Source organism: Heliangelus exortis, chromosome 1 (assembly GCF_036169615.1).
Source record: "Heliangelus exortis chromosome 1, bHelExo1.hap1, whole genome shotgun sequence".
In the NCBI taxonomy this organism is placed as follows: Eukaryota; Metazoa; Chordata; class Aves; order Apodiformes; family Trochilidae; genus Heliangelus; species Heliangelus exortis.
Window position 1 is genome coordinate 81,410,300 of NC_092422.1, and position 16,228 is coordinate 81,426,527.

General features: G+C 34.3%; 1 protein-coding gene across 18 annotated transcripts in view; it reads right to left on the bottom strand.

Moving 5' to 3' along the window:
• DMD (dystrophin) overlaps positions 1-16,228 on the bottom strand; it is a 1,120,784-nt gene that overhangs the window by 256,323 nt on the left and 848,233 nt on the right. For all 18 annotated transcript variants that reach the window (XM_071750505.1, XM_071750583.1, XM_071750574.1 and 15 more), the window contains one exon: positions 4,268-4,479. In XM_071750505.1, the coding sequence (XP_071606606.1) occupies positions 4,268-4,479 (212 nt within the window). The remainder of the gene's footprint in view (positions 1-4,267; positions 4,480-16,228) is intronic.

Genomic DNA, 16,228 nt, shown 5'->3' on the forward strand with positions numbered 1-16,228 from the left:
TGTAGATCACATTTATCTTTTAGCTACTTAATAATTCCTTTGATTTGTGTTTAAAGGAAAATGCTTCATTACCTTAATTTCAGCATTTTTTAAAGCATTCTCTTTGTTTCATCTGTGTTATCACCGGAATTCGCTGAGTTTATTGAAAGGCTTAAAGCATTAAGGCTGTGCATTTATCGTGTTACTTAGGTAAAAATGTATTCTAAAATTTTAATTAGAAGAAACTAGTTAGAGGATCCTTGATTAAAAACAAGTAAGGAAATCAGAGCTTTCTTCTATCCCAGGATTGCCCAGTGGAACAAAATAAATTATGCACACAAGTTCAAATGTAGCAATAAGTATGTAAAGCATCATCCAATTCTGACCATGTGAGTTTCCAGGCAGAACAGGTGTATTTATCACAAACCAGTCTCTCTTTCTGTCTTTCTCTTTTTTTTTTTTTTTTCCTTTTTTTTTTTTCCTGCTTATATATAGCATGTTTTATTTACATGCTTATATTATTTTTTTTTTATCAAGGAACTCTATTTCAGTTTCTGCATCATAATCAATAGCATTAACTTAACTGTTAACCAAAATCAAAGCAGTACACTGTAAACCCTGGTATAACAAAAATCCACAAAATGCTGAGGCTCCATTTTATCCTACATTGGCACACAGGGAGTGGTTAAAAAAGAACCTAGTAAGTTATTCCCCTTGCAAGAAGAAAACAAAGGCAAGTGAGATACTCTCATCCTTATCCACAAGTCCAGGGCATAAAAATCGCCTCAAAGGCCCTGCCATTGGAAGGTTGCCTGGTCTCCTAATTGCCAACAGAGCAGGGAAAGTAATCAGGCTGCCATTTAATTTCCTATTTAGATGAACAAGAAATAGATGATCACTGAAGGAAAGGAAGGAAACCTTTTGTCCATCCTTCCTCCTATTCATTCACTTTGGCCATTTCAGCAAAACTACAGAGGGAGAAGAGATGCCGCGATAGCTCTTAACAAAACAAGAAGTTTTATTCTAACAAAACAAAGAAGTGAACAGGTAATACTAACAGGTTTATTTTTTTTTATGTAAGATTAGTATTGCATTGAGATTAGTTTTACACTAGCTCATGTGCAGGTGACTTGGGGATGGAACAGAGCTGAAGAGTTGATGTACTATTTATACACCTGTAACCTTCAGCCTGCTGAGTTAACCATCTGCAGTCATCACTTAATGAACAATAACAAACAGAGCTTTAAAGGGTGAAGACTCTCATTGGCCAGAATGCCACATTCTGACTCTCCATACTTGGGGTCATTTCTCAAATAAAAAAGTGAAAAAAAAAATTGAATGAAAAAATGCTTTAATACTCAGCAAATTAGATCCCAATTGATTTCTGATTCAAAGCAGTAATTTTTTTAATTCTCAGATATATGGTACATGGTTAATTTCCTTTTAAATATCAGAAACAAATGTGTCAAATCCTATTAAAAACACCACAGGCCAAATACAAGCCAGTTTCAGATTTTTGGTTTGTGCTGGCATTTTAAAAAATAAATAATCAGACTGGTATTGCTGAGCTTACTGGTATCTAATGATTCACTGATAAAAAACACAAACAGATTCACTAACAGAAAAACCCATTAACACAAGCACTGATCAAAACTGTACTCAGAGCATAGGAGAACTTTTGCACTTACTCAGCAGTCTTTAGGCAGACCTATAATGCTTAACAAACAAACTAGAAGAATACTTGGTTAGTACTTTCTCACACCAAGCTTTGTTGAGTTACAAAGCTGACAAAATTAGTGTATCTGAAGAATTTATTTAAGATTCACACTGACCTCTCCCTTTCCCTTAGCACAAATGAATAGAAATGACAGCTTTCTTTTCATCAGTGTAAAAGCCAAAAGGCAACATTCTTTACATATTCAGGGGACAACATCAAAATATATGTGTTTGGCACACAAGCCTAGAAAGCATTTATTTTGAGGACTTGATGTATTTCTAGGTCCTTCAGTTTAAATAATACTACTCTGAAAAAATACAAAGCTGTTAAATCAAAGAAGGAGTTCCATTTTTGTTAGAATTCATGACCCATTATCTCAAGCATGAACACAACAGCAGATGCTGTCACATCTGAGAAGCTTTCAGGAGGGATTTGACACAATAGGAGTTACTGGCAGACAAGGACAATTCCTCTAGGAAGGCTGGCAAAAAAGAGAAAGAAAGGCTAGTCAAAACCAAAAAAGTGAAAATAAACAACCCTGGAACAGCAGAGCTTCTTGATGTTCATAACATCATGAGGGCACAGCAAAATAACATGTACTTGCTGTGACTCTGCAATTTTAATTACAGACTTAGGTTTGTAATGTGACACAACGTGTCATATTGAATTCAGATTGGAATGGAAATGGCTGAAGATACTGAAAGCCCAAGTGCCTCATCTCTTTTAAAGAAAAAGTAAAAAGAATCTGTAGGTATCTTTTCAAAAACTGCTTATAAATAGAGAGACATTTGATGAAAAGGTATATTATACCTTCTCTATAACTTGGGAGATGGAAGAGAAGAAAGCCATACTGTTATTTTCCCCCCTGGAGAATGTTGACTCAAAAAGCCCATAATTTTCTCAGAAAACATACACTCCCAGATGAACCTAATCTAAAGCTTATATATTCTTTTTTAAAAAGTGACCATAAAATCCATTTCTAAACCAATGTTTTTGATTATTTTCCTAGTTAAGTAATTTATGTTTGAATCATAAGACAGTAACACAATGACATGTGACTGTTTGCACTGAACTGGTTATTTGGTTAATTGGGTCTTGCAGAGCAGCAACATTGACTTTATTGAAGCAATTTTTTTAATTTATTTATCTTTTAACCAAACACTGGGCAGAAGTCAGAACTCTATCTCTGCAGAAAAACAGTGACAAAGGGGAGTCCTCTATGCTGAATGACAGCAGCACATATAATCTATAAAATATTCCAGTACACTAGTGAGCGATTGCCCTTGTTTACCATAATCCACCCTTTTCAAGCAATGACCCTTTAATCTCAAAGGCCTTAATCTCAAAGGTGAAAACAACACCTCAGTCCTGAAACAATAGGCTGGAGAAAGTTTTTATGCTTCTTACAGGGAAAAAATCCAACCAATCAACCAAAACCCAAGCGGAAACTGCAACAGATTTTGTGTCTACTTCTAAATATCAGAAAAATTTCTGATGGAGACAGCTGAAGACCAGTCATTCAATTACTACTTTCTGTAGGGCTAAAACCAGTTGATAAGGATCTCATACCCCAGTTCTTCACAGCAGTTCATTATCATTCTGTTGTGAAAATTAGACTGTTCTAAGTCCACAAACTAACCAAGTGGCTGAGTGGTAAGAGTTAAAAAACTTAAGAATCTGGAGGGCAGAAGAGGAGAACCTAGCAGAAAATATTTGTGTAACTATACTACTCCCAAATAACTAAACTGTAATGTCCCATTAGCATGGAGGAAGGACGTACTTTAAGAGGCCGATTGGTTGATTGGTTTCAATCTTGTTTTTCCCCAACCAGAAAATGAGTTATTAATCTGAAACAGCTATTTCTGAAATTTATTGATGAAGAATGCCACTGAATTATTCCTATTTTCATAACAAGAAACTTAAAAACTGATGCAAGAGTAAGGACACACATTGAAACTTGAGGTATTCTTCAAGTAGCTCCTAAATTAACAGAGGTTCAGATTTTAGCATCTAAAATGTAACAACATGCTGAAATCACAAAAGCAGCCATTTCAGGGTTTTTTTTCCAGTTAAGAACCCTACCAAGGATGAATCCAGCAAGATTATCTTGTGACAAATCAAAATGCTTGATTTTTACAGTATCTCCATGTTTTTAAGTTTCCCTTCCCTTTCTCCCCTTTCCCTTTTCCTTTTCCTTCCCTTCTTCCAGACATACATATACAGTTTCATTATTGGTGAGGACAGACATACTAATACTACAGTATTTCCCAGTCTGTGGTACCACTGCAGCTGAGGCTGTTGTACAGCAGAGGTGAAAAATACTTGTGCTGAAAAGGTAGGTATCCCTCCTGTAAGATCAGCCAGATATTTATTATGACTGGTAAGTTAAGATGAATTTCATTCAAGGATTAAGTCGCACGTATTTTCGACCTTGCATGTTAATTTCTAATTTTTTGTGGGAAATTAGGGATAAAGAAGTTGTTCCTAATGTGCACTGCCCATTAGTTAGAGGACAGTTTCTTTAACAATTTAATTAACTCACGTAGAAATATTTTAATTCTCAGTACTGACCTTAAGATCTGTGTTCTGCTTTTTCAGAGCTTCCACAGTGTAGGAAATTTCTTTCCATGACTCAAGCTTAGCTTTTCCTTGTCCCAGAACCTGCTCAGCTTCTTGTTTAGCTTCTAGCCACTGAGTTGAATCCTTTAACATCTCATGAAGCTGCTGTCTCCGGCTTTGGAGGTGTCCATGCACTTCATCCCACTGGCTCTGTATCTTTTCAACTGGTGAAACACAAAAGAAAAACAGAAGCTGAGTCACTTAAGAGCTTTTTTATTATTATTTTTTTATCTTAAAGGAGTAAAGACTTATGTTTAAATTTTCTCAAGCTGACCATGTTGGAGAGCTCTTGTACTGCTGCAATTTACAACTAATTTTAGTTTAACAAAGAACATATAAAATGCCAGGTTCATGCTTCAAAAACCAGTATGAAACAGGATCACATTTGAGAAAAACATCAGCAATTGTCTTTCATTCTTACCAAATTAAAACAAAGTTTGATATTTTCTGATGGACAAGTTCTTTAGATACTTCAGTAGTATTCAACTTCAGTAATATTAAAATTTATTGCAAGACATAATTAACGGCTATACTTTCTTCGTTAATTAAAGCAAATGTTAAAAAGACTGCAGAGACTAAAATCTTTCTCATATGTTCATGCTAATTATAAAATAACAATTAGCTTTATCCACTATTTGAGAGAAATGTGATTTGTGCGTCCCAATAATCATTAAATCATTGAGAAAAAGTGTTGGCTGGCATCCAGCATCAGGCCAGTCAAAAGTAGCATAAAACCACAAGGAGACCTAGTTGTTCATGTAGTTGAAGTTTGACCTAAAAAACCCAAAGCAAAACAAAAAACAAAAAACAAACAAACAAACAAAAAAAATCTGTGCAGTGCATAAAGAAATAGGCATTTTATTCTATTTTTTCTTTTATTTTTTCTTTAATTCCTTGAGTTTAGTCATCACAAAGCACATTCTCAATATTTTCTTGAAGACTGCTTCACACTGAAAATTCACAGTCCTTCTAGGGAGGGGAACAGTCAGTGATTCCTGGGGTACTCAGCAATCAAAATTATCACTGAGTGCTATTTCCAACAGTGCCTCTCTCACTGCAGTCAATTTCAGAATGGGGCAGGCTAAAGACCAAAGGGATGAGAAATGCTTGATCAAGGAAAGAGACTTCTACTTATCAGTCCTCCTCCTTCTTCCAGAAAAAGGAAAAAGATCTTTCATGGACTCAGCTGAGGTTTAGGGACAGGGAAGAAAACCTCTTAGCATCCCCTATTCAAGTCTAGGGAAAAAAACTGCAAGTAAGCACACTGTGAGTAAGCAGCATGGCCCAGTCAAAAGAAATGCAAAAGGAAATAAAGAAATAGAACTGAGAAACACATACCACAATCAGAGCAAATCAAGGATAGCCTAAGGTCCAAATACTTAGAATTAATCTAAAGCATAAGTGAAAACTGTTGCAGAACTGCTTCAAAAGAAAACGGTCTATTTATTCTTCATGATAGCTGCTTTTAATAAGAAATGTTGAAAAATATTATCCACAAAAATCAAAATATATATAGATGGATCTGTTCCATGTCTCATGGGATTTTTATCTAAGTAAGAAGTATTACCAGTCCTTCTTTAGGGACTGTGCTTTTCTCAGCAAGATTGAGTTTTTTATCACATACCACATTCTCCCACCCAAGAGGGGAATTTAGGGTGCATAAAGAAAACTGTATTCAGAACAGCTTGGGAGTCCATTCACACAAGTGACTAAAAATACACAAGTCCAAATCTATGGAACACATTTCACCATAAAAATACTTGGGTTATCTCCCTCAAAAAAGGAGGAAAGAAAAGCTTGGATACTTTAAAAATAGCATGCATAATAGTTTTGCATTATTACAGATTGTAATTGAAGAGTTCAGGAAGTTACTAGGTAAGCCAAGCCAAAAAATAAAATAAAATAAAATAAAATAAAATAAAATAAAATGAAATAAAATAAAATAAAGTAAAATAAAGTAAAATAAAATAAAATAAAATAAAATAAAATAAAATAAAGTAAAATAAAGTAAAATAAAATAAAATAAAATAAAATAAAATAAAATAAAATAAAATAAAATAAAATAAAATAAAATAAAATAAAATAAAATAAAATAAAATAAAATAAAATAAAATAAAATAAAATGTTTTCTTGAACCAGTGAGTGACAAAAGCCACTCAACAAAGTATTTCAACAGGGGACAAACACACCGTGGCATCTACATAATTAAAGTGTCCTTTATGAGCTAGAATATGTCAAACAGTGTAGTACTATATAGGAGAAAATATGTAGGGCTAATTAATATAAATGATAAGGCAGATATAACCCTCTTCACTGAGAGACTTTACTCTCTATTGTTTATAATATAACAGCAGTGGAAACAACAGAAAAGAAGTGGTCAGTCACAGGAGAAATAATATTCATGTTACTTTAAGTTACTGTTAGACTACACAGAGTTGAAAAAAGCAATCATTACAGGGCCATTTCGTTTAAGTCTATTGAATCCAGCACATCCTCTAAAAAAAGTGAACAAATAAATAAATATCAACAGAATTTGCGAGGCAGAAAACTTCCACTTCCCTTGCCCAACAAATTAACTAAGCTGCCCAGTAGAAGAATGCTTTTCAAAAAGCATTATTGTCAGTATATTGACAATTTCCTACCAAGTAATTATTTCCCTGCAGGTCCATAGATTTGAAGACTAGAGAAAGTAATGAAATCTGACCTGCAGAATATAACAGGAAAATGGCAGAATTGTGGACAGTCATAATTCATGTTACCAAAAGAAGCTACTGATGCATTGGTCTCCCTTAGCTGAAAAATGAAATTCTTTTAAATACATCTTTGAGTGTTTAAATTTACCTAAAGCTTGCAGCAATAACCATAACAAAAAAGATACATGAGCTTGAAATCTAGCCAATTCTGAAATATTACTTAGATATACTTCCATATTTTTGTCATGATTTGTCAAATTTTAAGGTATCCTTCCCTCCTTTGTAGCAATAAGAAACATGCAATGCATTAAAAAAAAAAAAAAAAAAAAAAAAAAGGTAATGGAGATCATTCTTAGATTACTAAGTAGACTTTAAACACTATGTCTGTAGAGAATGGCTGTCATTGGCAAATAGAATGAAAGCATAAGGAAGAATACATTTTATATCCCCTGCCACTTATAAATGCTTCACTTATCAATGTTAAGCAGCTAAGAAATTGGTGGGTGAGGGCTTTGCACTGCATTCCCAAAATCTGGCTTCAGACCTGGATGCAGCCCTGATCTGAAATTGGTTTACACAGTAACAGGAAAGCAAGCACAACACTTTATGTGACAGTGCATGAACCAGCCAGCACTACAAGTAAAAGACTGAAAATTACTGCTACTTCTCCTTACATGTCCCTACAGTTTAAGTCCTTTACGAAGTTGTTTTCAAAGAAGTACATGTTTTATGCTTCATGTCAGGTTGGACTGATTTCTTTTGGAGTGGCAGCTCCATATTATAGTTTCCTTCAAATGTTCTGGAGAGCTAATTGTTATGTATTTCATCTTACTTCATATACTTCTAATTGACCTATATATTTATCCCTAGAAAATTTAGTTAAGCTTTTGTGGCTGCATAAAACACTAGTTTTTGCAATTCTAAAAATTAAATGTCTTACTAAAGAGGTTTTCTAAGAGGCATGACGAAGAAAACAGAAAATACATATTTAAACAAAAACCATACTAGGTTACTGTACCTTTTTTACACTTTGCCCTTTCTTCCACTAAAGAGTATAATTTCTCACATATTAGCGATAAACAAATTATGAGAAAAAATATATATTTTTCTTAAGGCTACAGGACCATTCTGAAGGCACAACAACTAACCACTACACACAGGTCTTTCTGATGCTTTCCAGTTTTGGCTCAGTTTTCTGGAATCCACATGAGTTGAATCATAGATTAAAACATCTTTTAAGCTTTGTCTTATCTTGTGCTTACCTTTCATTGTTGTACTGTTCTAAGAAAAAAACCCTAAATTAACATGTTTTTTATCTAGTAAAAGGATTCAGTTAAAGTTTTCCCATTGTCAATTATTTCTTGCTGAAAGTGCCCTTCCATCTCTTCTGCTGCCTTCCAGAACAGGAGGTGCCTGACCTGAGTCTTAATCTTCAAAGAGAAATCCCTGTAATAAAATCTATCATACAATGCCCCTTGACAGAAGCATGCCTGCTCTGTTCTTAGGAACAACAGTGAGTCTGAGAGAGATCAGCCCAGGGACTATGCATGGATAGTTGATGCAGAGTCAAATAAGGACAAGCTAAAACATTTTTTTTTTTAAATGCTGAAGTACTTAGGCAGCTACAGTAGCAGTTACATACTAAGTTGCTGACTGCAGGCTATCATTATGGAGTGGAGCTGCATAGGAAAGAGTACACATTAGAGAACAGTTGGAACCAACCTTCTCAGACAGTAATTTATGTTTTAGCTGTCCTTCTTTATCTTTTCTTGTAAAGCATTTCTCTTAACCTTTTCAGACACTTATAAAAGACGTACTACTTAAATTATGACCTTAGCAAGTTATGAAAACACTTTAACTAAAGATGGAAAAACACTAATAATATGTCATCTAAGACATCTTATGTGTCCCTTAGAGGGTCAGTACTGTGATGAGAGGGTTTAGCCAATGAACCCAAAAATAATGGAAGGGTGGCAACTTAGAATATCTAGTTTAATGTGAACTCTGTCATTTATGCCAATAAAATGTCAGATGTGACTTTTATGCACCATTAATCTATTCCATACTTATGGAAAGACTATTCCTTATCATATCTGTATCCCACTGTGCAACAAAAGATTATGATATAAGGCTGTGGCTTACAAAAAATGGGCACACAGAAAGTACACAAATCAGGCTGCACATAAACGAATAAATAATACCTGGGAAGAAGGCAAGAATTATAATCCTCTACGCTATTGTGCAATATTCTATTTTGTATGAACAGATAAAAGGCATTACAAGTGAAACAAGGAAGAAGAGATGCTCAGAGTAAGACAGTTTAAGTCTTCCTGGGGTGAGTAAGAACAATGAAAATATACCTGAAAGACCTGTCAAGGCATGAGAGGCTGGGGAGGAAGAGTGTTAACCTTTCTTGTCTTTTCAGAGGCTAAGAAAGATAAGCAGTAAAAGCCATTTAAACAGTTTTAAATGTTTTTTTTTTAAAGACACACTCATAAACTCGTTTTGTAGTTTCTGCTTTTGGAAGGTAATTTTTCCCACTATTGCAACTCTGTGATGTAATTTTGTTTTGTTTCACTAGGATAAGCCCATTTTACTTTTATCTAAAGATCCTGTCCATGTAATCAAACTAATGAAGGTCACTCTGTTCCCTTGGAAGTGTCAGATCACACAGAATGCACGGTAAACTGTCAAGTAGTTTCTGCTAAGTACCAAGTGAATAATTCTTCAGCAGTGTGAAGCTTGCTTTAAACCCTGCTATAGGGACTGGGAGTTAGAGACCGGAATAAGCTGTTAGCACATCTAAAGAAATCATTTTCTTATAACAAGTAAAAAGCAACTTCCATGACAGAGGACTGTGAAGGGCATGCAAGAGCTTATTATTTAGAAAACAGGTCCTTCAGAAAGCATTCAGTAGTTTGTCAACATTTTATAGAAGTATTTTTTTATGTAGCATTTATCACTTCTCAAATGAAGTTTTCATGATCATTTTTTCATTAAATAAAAGGAAGCAGATCATGGTGTGCATTATGTGGAAGAGCATTTGTCTTCCATTTTAAAATATTATACAGGCTGTAAAATAATGATGTGAGAAATAAACATTTCCCCTAAAGTGAAGAAAGATTCTTCAGGATTTAGCATGAAACAGGTAACAAAGCTAACAGTAATTTTTCTAGAAACCTACAGGAGAAATGGACCACTGCAGTCAGTCCTAAGGACCAGTTTGGGCCCACTGCACAGGCAGGATACTGAATCAGCAGTGACTCCTTGATGAGTCTAGGAGCAGGATGCATATGGACAAAGCACCACAAGTTAACTAATTTTCTTTTTTTTTTTTTCAGTCATGACCATATTTGGATGATAAAGAAACATAAATTTGTAGTAACATTACAATGACTGAAAAAACAGAGGGTTGCTTTGCTGGAATAATTTAATTATCTTTTTGAAAATGTTTGCTTTATTTAATCTCCTTTGCTGTATGCAGAAAATAGCTACTGCATTATTACATTTTGCCACATTCTTAAATATTCATCATATAATTATGAAGACTTTAATTTAGAAATTAGACTGATAGAAAGTAAACAAATTGAAGCCATAGGATTAAGACTAATCTGGTTAACCAGATGAATATGTAAGTAATAAAAAAAAAATTCTGTTTTAAATTTATAGAAATGTTTCCAAAGTACTTTAGAAATACCATTATTTTCTATCTTTTCCTAGGAACATAATGATTAATTAGAAGTTACTAGGTACTGTAATATTTATTTTTTCTAGGAATTTGGTAAGTTATTAGATGGAAAATCATTTATAATTATGAATCTAATTTCTGTTCATTGATGATAGCACTTGTAATAATCCATCTACATACAAAATTCTTAAGCTGTTTTTCAGAAGAAATTTTACTTGCCTGGTCCTGTATTTAATAATGGGACAATAAATCACTGTAATTATATTCTGCTTTCTTTGAACACAAACTAGAATGGTATTGGCATTATTAAAGAACATCAGCTTTCATATACTAATGCTTTCATGGACTTCCATACTCAGTGATGCAAAAACACAATGGTAAGACTGGCAATTTAAGCCCCAAGATGTGTGAAATTCATTACCTACCTAATGAAGTATACAGACAATGAATTTCTGAATTTATTTTATATATATATATATATATATATAAAATTTAAATTTATTAATTTTTAATTTATAACTCTTACTGACTCTAGGTGAAGTCTTGTTTTTTAAATATGTCTGTATTTGTAAATCAGTACACTGATTTGCATTGATTTTGATTTAATAGATCCAACTCTAATTGTATGGGTAAGACTGTGGGAAATCTTAGAGTACCAAATTCCAAGAAAATGGACTTTGGAATTTCTGTAAATGTGTGAATAACAGGCTCCAAGTTACTGAAGCACAGTTTTGCATCCTCTTTATATTTCTATTTTATTCTTTACAAAGCAAAATGATTCCCTCAGGAGAATCTCTACTCTCCACAAAAGCCATAAATACAAAATAAAGACTGCAACTGGTGTTGATTCTTTTCACAGTGGATAAACAGCAAATATCTTCTGTTTTTTGACATTAACTATCATATGAGCTGTCTGAATAATATAATCTCAAAATTCTAAGCTTTTTTTTCCTATAACTCTCAAGGTCTAAACCAGTACCCTGGTAATTCTTACTAATTAAGCTGCATCAGCAAATGTAAGCTGTCCAACAATGGTCATTAATCAACAGTCTCTCTCATTTGTTGGTCTTAACTCTGAGATGAGCTGCTGGGCTATGTTTGCTCTCTATGATATTCTGTGACCAAGAACAATGACCAGGAACTATTGGGAGTCTTTTTCTGCATCTCTTCTGATGCACCTCTTCTGTTGTGTAAATATTAGGTTTTTTGAGTCTATGGGTTTCTATCTGTGCTGGAGTTTCTAGTCAGCTGTCCCTGAAAAAATATCATGAAGGATACATCTGATTTTTCACCTCATTATTAAGCACTGCAGCCCTCTCTGGGGTTCACTGTACAAGAAAGGCATGGACTATCAAAAGTAGGTCTAGAGGAAGGCTGGAACATCTCTCCTGTGAGGACAGGCTGAGAGAGTTTGGGTTGTTCAACCTGGACAAGAGAAGGCACCAGTGGCCTTCCAGTACCAAACAACAAACATACAATATCTGTCATTTTAGGCCAATATTTAGCTCACTAATGAAACAACAAAAAATATATAATGTACCCATTACACCAATCTTAAGAAAAGGAAGAACATGGTAAGTTGCCTTTTACTGTTTTTTTTTTTTTTTTTTTGGTTTGAGAAGGGGTTGGATTTGTTTCTGGGTGTTTTGTTTTGACTGGTTATCTGTGTTGCTTTTTTTCATGTTTTCTTTGGTACAACAACACAGATTGTAACATTTATGAGACCTATGAGACACTAAATGGACTAAACTTAATCAACTTTAGACAAACCAACATGCTTTGATGTAGGGTTTTCATATACCTGAAATTCAGCAAATTTTGAACCTAACACACTACAATTACACTGACATTAGGAAGCATTTCTTTACAGAGGGGGTGCTCAAAGACTATAACAGACTTCCTAAAGGGGAGGTCAATGCCCAATATCTGTCAGTGTTTAAGAGGCATCTGGTCAATGCCTGTAAAAATGTGCTTTAACTTTTGGTGAGCCCTGAAGTGGTCCAGCAGTTGGACTAAATGATTGTTTTAAGTCCCTTCCAATTGAAATTATGCTGTGCTATTCCATATTTTACTTCAGAGCTCAGCATCCTGCTGATGGAAAAAACTTAACATGGAGCAAAGAAAAGGTATCCAACTGAACAGATTAAACCATCACTGCTACCATCTTAATCTAATGCTGTAGTGAACAAAGCCACATCTTGAAAAAAAAAAAAAACAAAAAAAACCCAGGGAAAATAATAATACTGTGTGTAGGTTCCCATCCAATTAAAATATATTGAAATACAACCTTTTCTAATGTCCATCAAGCCCAGATGCCACCACTTTCTTACCATATATTAGACTGTTCAAAAGCTACTCTTCTGTTACTCAGACAGTGATTGCTCAGATCAGTATCTGATGGGTCACTGTCTCACTTATCATGCAACAGGCCTACTGACAAGAAAGATGAAATCTGAGTAACTAATCTCTAGAATTTTTATATTATTTCCCCTTCCCTCCCTGGGAATGGAGCCTGAAGGCTGACGTAATCCTATGAGCATTGCTATCCACTAAATATAGATTGAAAACCCTCAGAGCCACCATTTTCATATGCTTATGGTCCTGAAAAGCATAATAAATTTTAATTCTTTGAATTATCTACAGTATTTCACAAATCACCATAACAATGCTTTAGTATACATTAGAAAATGAAATCACCAAAGTCTTAGGACCTCTCTCATGCAACCTAAGCCAGTATTTACTCTGGATAGACCTAAAAAAAACCCACTTTGGGGCTGTGTACAACACTCTTTTAGTTATTGGTTTATTTCCAACTCAAGAAAAACTAAAACCATGATAAGTTTATATTGAGGACAGCTAAAGTAAAATCCATAGGCCAAACATACGGCAGGGTCCTTACCTACATTGTCTGACAACAGCTACAGGTTCCAGTATATGCTGTTTGTGTATTGATCTCATTTTAGAAAAAGAGTTGGGACACAATGTACACCAAAATATGCATTCACCTGTTATTACTGATTATGTGACATTTAAATCTAGTTTGTAATCTCTGCAGAGCAGGACCTTTGTTTCCTGTTTGATCTGTAACTACTACAGAAAACTTTGATCTGCCATAAATGAACATATAATGTTCTGGCACAATTTTAAAATAACTTTATTTATTAAATTCATTGTTAGAAACAAGTTGTTTGATGCTTGTGCACATTGATTAAATTTCAATGTTTAAAATTTCAATTAAAATAAAATCATTAATTAAAGTTATTAAGATAAAAATGTTACAGATCTATATAAAGACAGTCAATATTAGGAAGATAATGAAGCTTTCTTGGGGTAAATGGAATGCTTTTGTTAAAAACAAGAGCTTTATCACTTCCTGAAAGAAAAAGGGAATGCATCCAAACCATACAATGCAATACTTTTGAGACTTTCAGACTTCAAACATATGAAGTAGTCTTAGACTCTAGGAAGAAATAGAAACCTCCTATCTAAAAAAAATAATTTCCATGATCTTGGTTAACTACACACTCACAGATATTAGGTTAGACAGCAACCTTACTGATTGCCCAAATGGACTATACACTAAATATAAAAACAGTGATGGATTTTTATCAGCAGATAGGGAATTTAAATTTCTTACAAAAAGAGATTTTAACTTGAAAATAATTCTAAAATATAGAATGCCGGTATAAGTGGTATAAATGGCAAATTATTAACACTAACTCTTCTAACATAGAAAATTACCTCAGTCTGTCAAGTATCACTGTTTGATTCTCTGGCCACTATACAAGATAAGGGAACATTTTTCTACCATTGACAAGGCATAAGTCAGACCTCTTCAGCACTTAACATTTTCAGACTTCAAAGTATTTTACAGTTACATAAAACCAGTCTCTTAAAATACGACTTGCCTTGAGCATAAAAGATGGCAAAAATGCCCCTAAAAACACTTATAATAAGGCTTACAAGACTTTCTGACATTTCATGTCTCTCAGCACTAACTTACATCTAACTGGTGACTGGGCAGGCTGAAGGTTGGAAGGGGCTAAAGATTTATATGCTTTGGCTGTTTTACTAAAATCACCTCTATCACCTCAGTCTCCAAGCATTTTAAGAACAACAGAGTAAAATGCAGAATATTTACTAGGCTTGAGTTTTCTTGACACTATAAATTAGAGTAATATATAGTCTGTAGCCTGACTGGTCACCTCTATTAATTATCTCATTGAATGCTTAAATGATGATCAACAGAGGTTAAAAAAAAGATACAAAGAAGGTTCAAACACCATCTCTCCTGCAATGCCATACCAAATCCTTCTATCAGCTAAAGCGGGAAGTATGTTTTCCTTCTGAAGGATGGTATATCCCAAATCTTTCAACTAGATAACTTTGTTTATACATGGGTACGTCACAAAGGAATGCACAACTGGTTAGTATGAAGCCTCTCCCTACCAAACTGTGCTTTCTTTATTTAGGGTGTTGGGTTTTTTACTTTTCTGGGTGGGCCTACTTGAAATTATCGAAAAGTTTTTTACAAAATTTTATTCTCATGCCACACTTTCTGAAAACTCTCTTTCTGCAGCACAGCCTTACACTCCTCTCTGTACTTTGCTGTTCACAGGCTCACAGTTAGCAGGTAGATCTGTGGTCATATTTTCCTGATGAGAGATTTGGTTAAACATTCTGCTCCCCTAACTATTTTGGAAGATGGACAAAGAAGAAAATTTTGTCAGCACTTAGGATCTGGGCAAAATTAAGTGCCCCTAGGCAACACAGCTATTCACAGTGTCTTTCCTCCAACAAAGACTAATTCCTAGAAATGTAAAACTCAGAAGAATGTTCTTATGTATTCAGAAGTATTCAGTTTAGAACTGGACAGCTACATTCCACCTAATTACCATACAACAAAAAGTAGTTATCTAACTCTTCTCACAGTTTTGAGAACGTAAGTGAGGTCTAAGCAAGCCACCAGCACTGATATCACCTCATAAACTTGGCACGTCTGGGTCTACCAAAAAAGCCAGTCCACTTTTAGTCAAGAATATAACCAGAAATAGAGGTCACTTTGTAGTCTCACATCCTTTTGAGGAGCACTACAACACCTGAAGTAGGCAGTTTAGATCTTGCCCTTTGTCCACTGAGACATATGATTCTAATATATATAGCCTGAGAAATGATATATAACTGTAATTCCCTGATCACTCAGACATTTCTGGGGCATGTTATTTCCCATTCTTAAAAGGGTAACTCTCCCCAGTGCTCTAAAAAAAGCTTCTTATTTCTTCTTACAATGTTCCATAACTTTCTTACAAATCCTGTAACAGCAAATCTGTGTCAAGGAAGTGGTTTCAAATGAATTAGTCTTTTCAGTTACATGCTATCTCTTTCAGAGCTATGGCTTTATCTTGTTATTGATGTTTTTTTCTAGTAACAACTGTTTTCTTCCCTTCCTTCATTTCCATAGCATAGCATTCTCATGGGAAAAACAAGGTTTCAGCTGTAAAGCAGATTAATGAACTTTGCATCTTTATGACA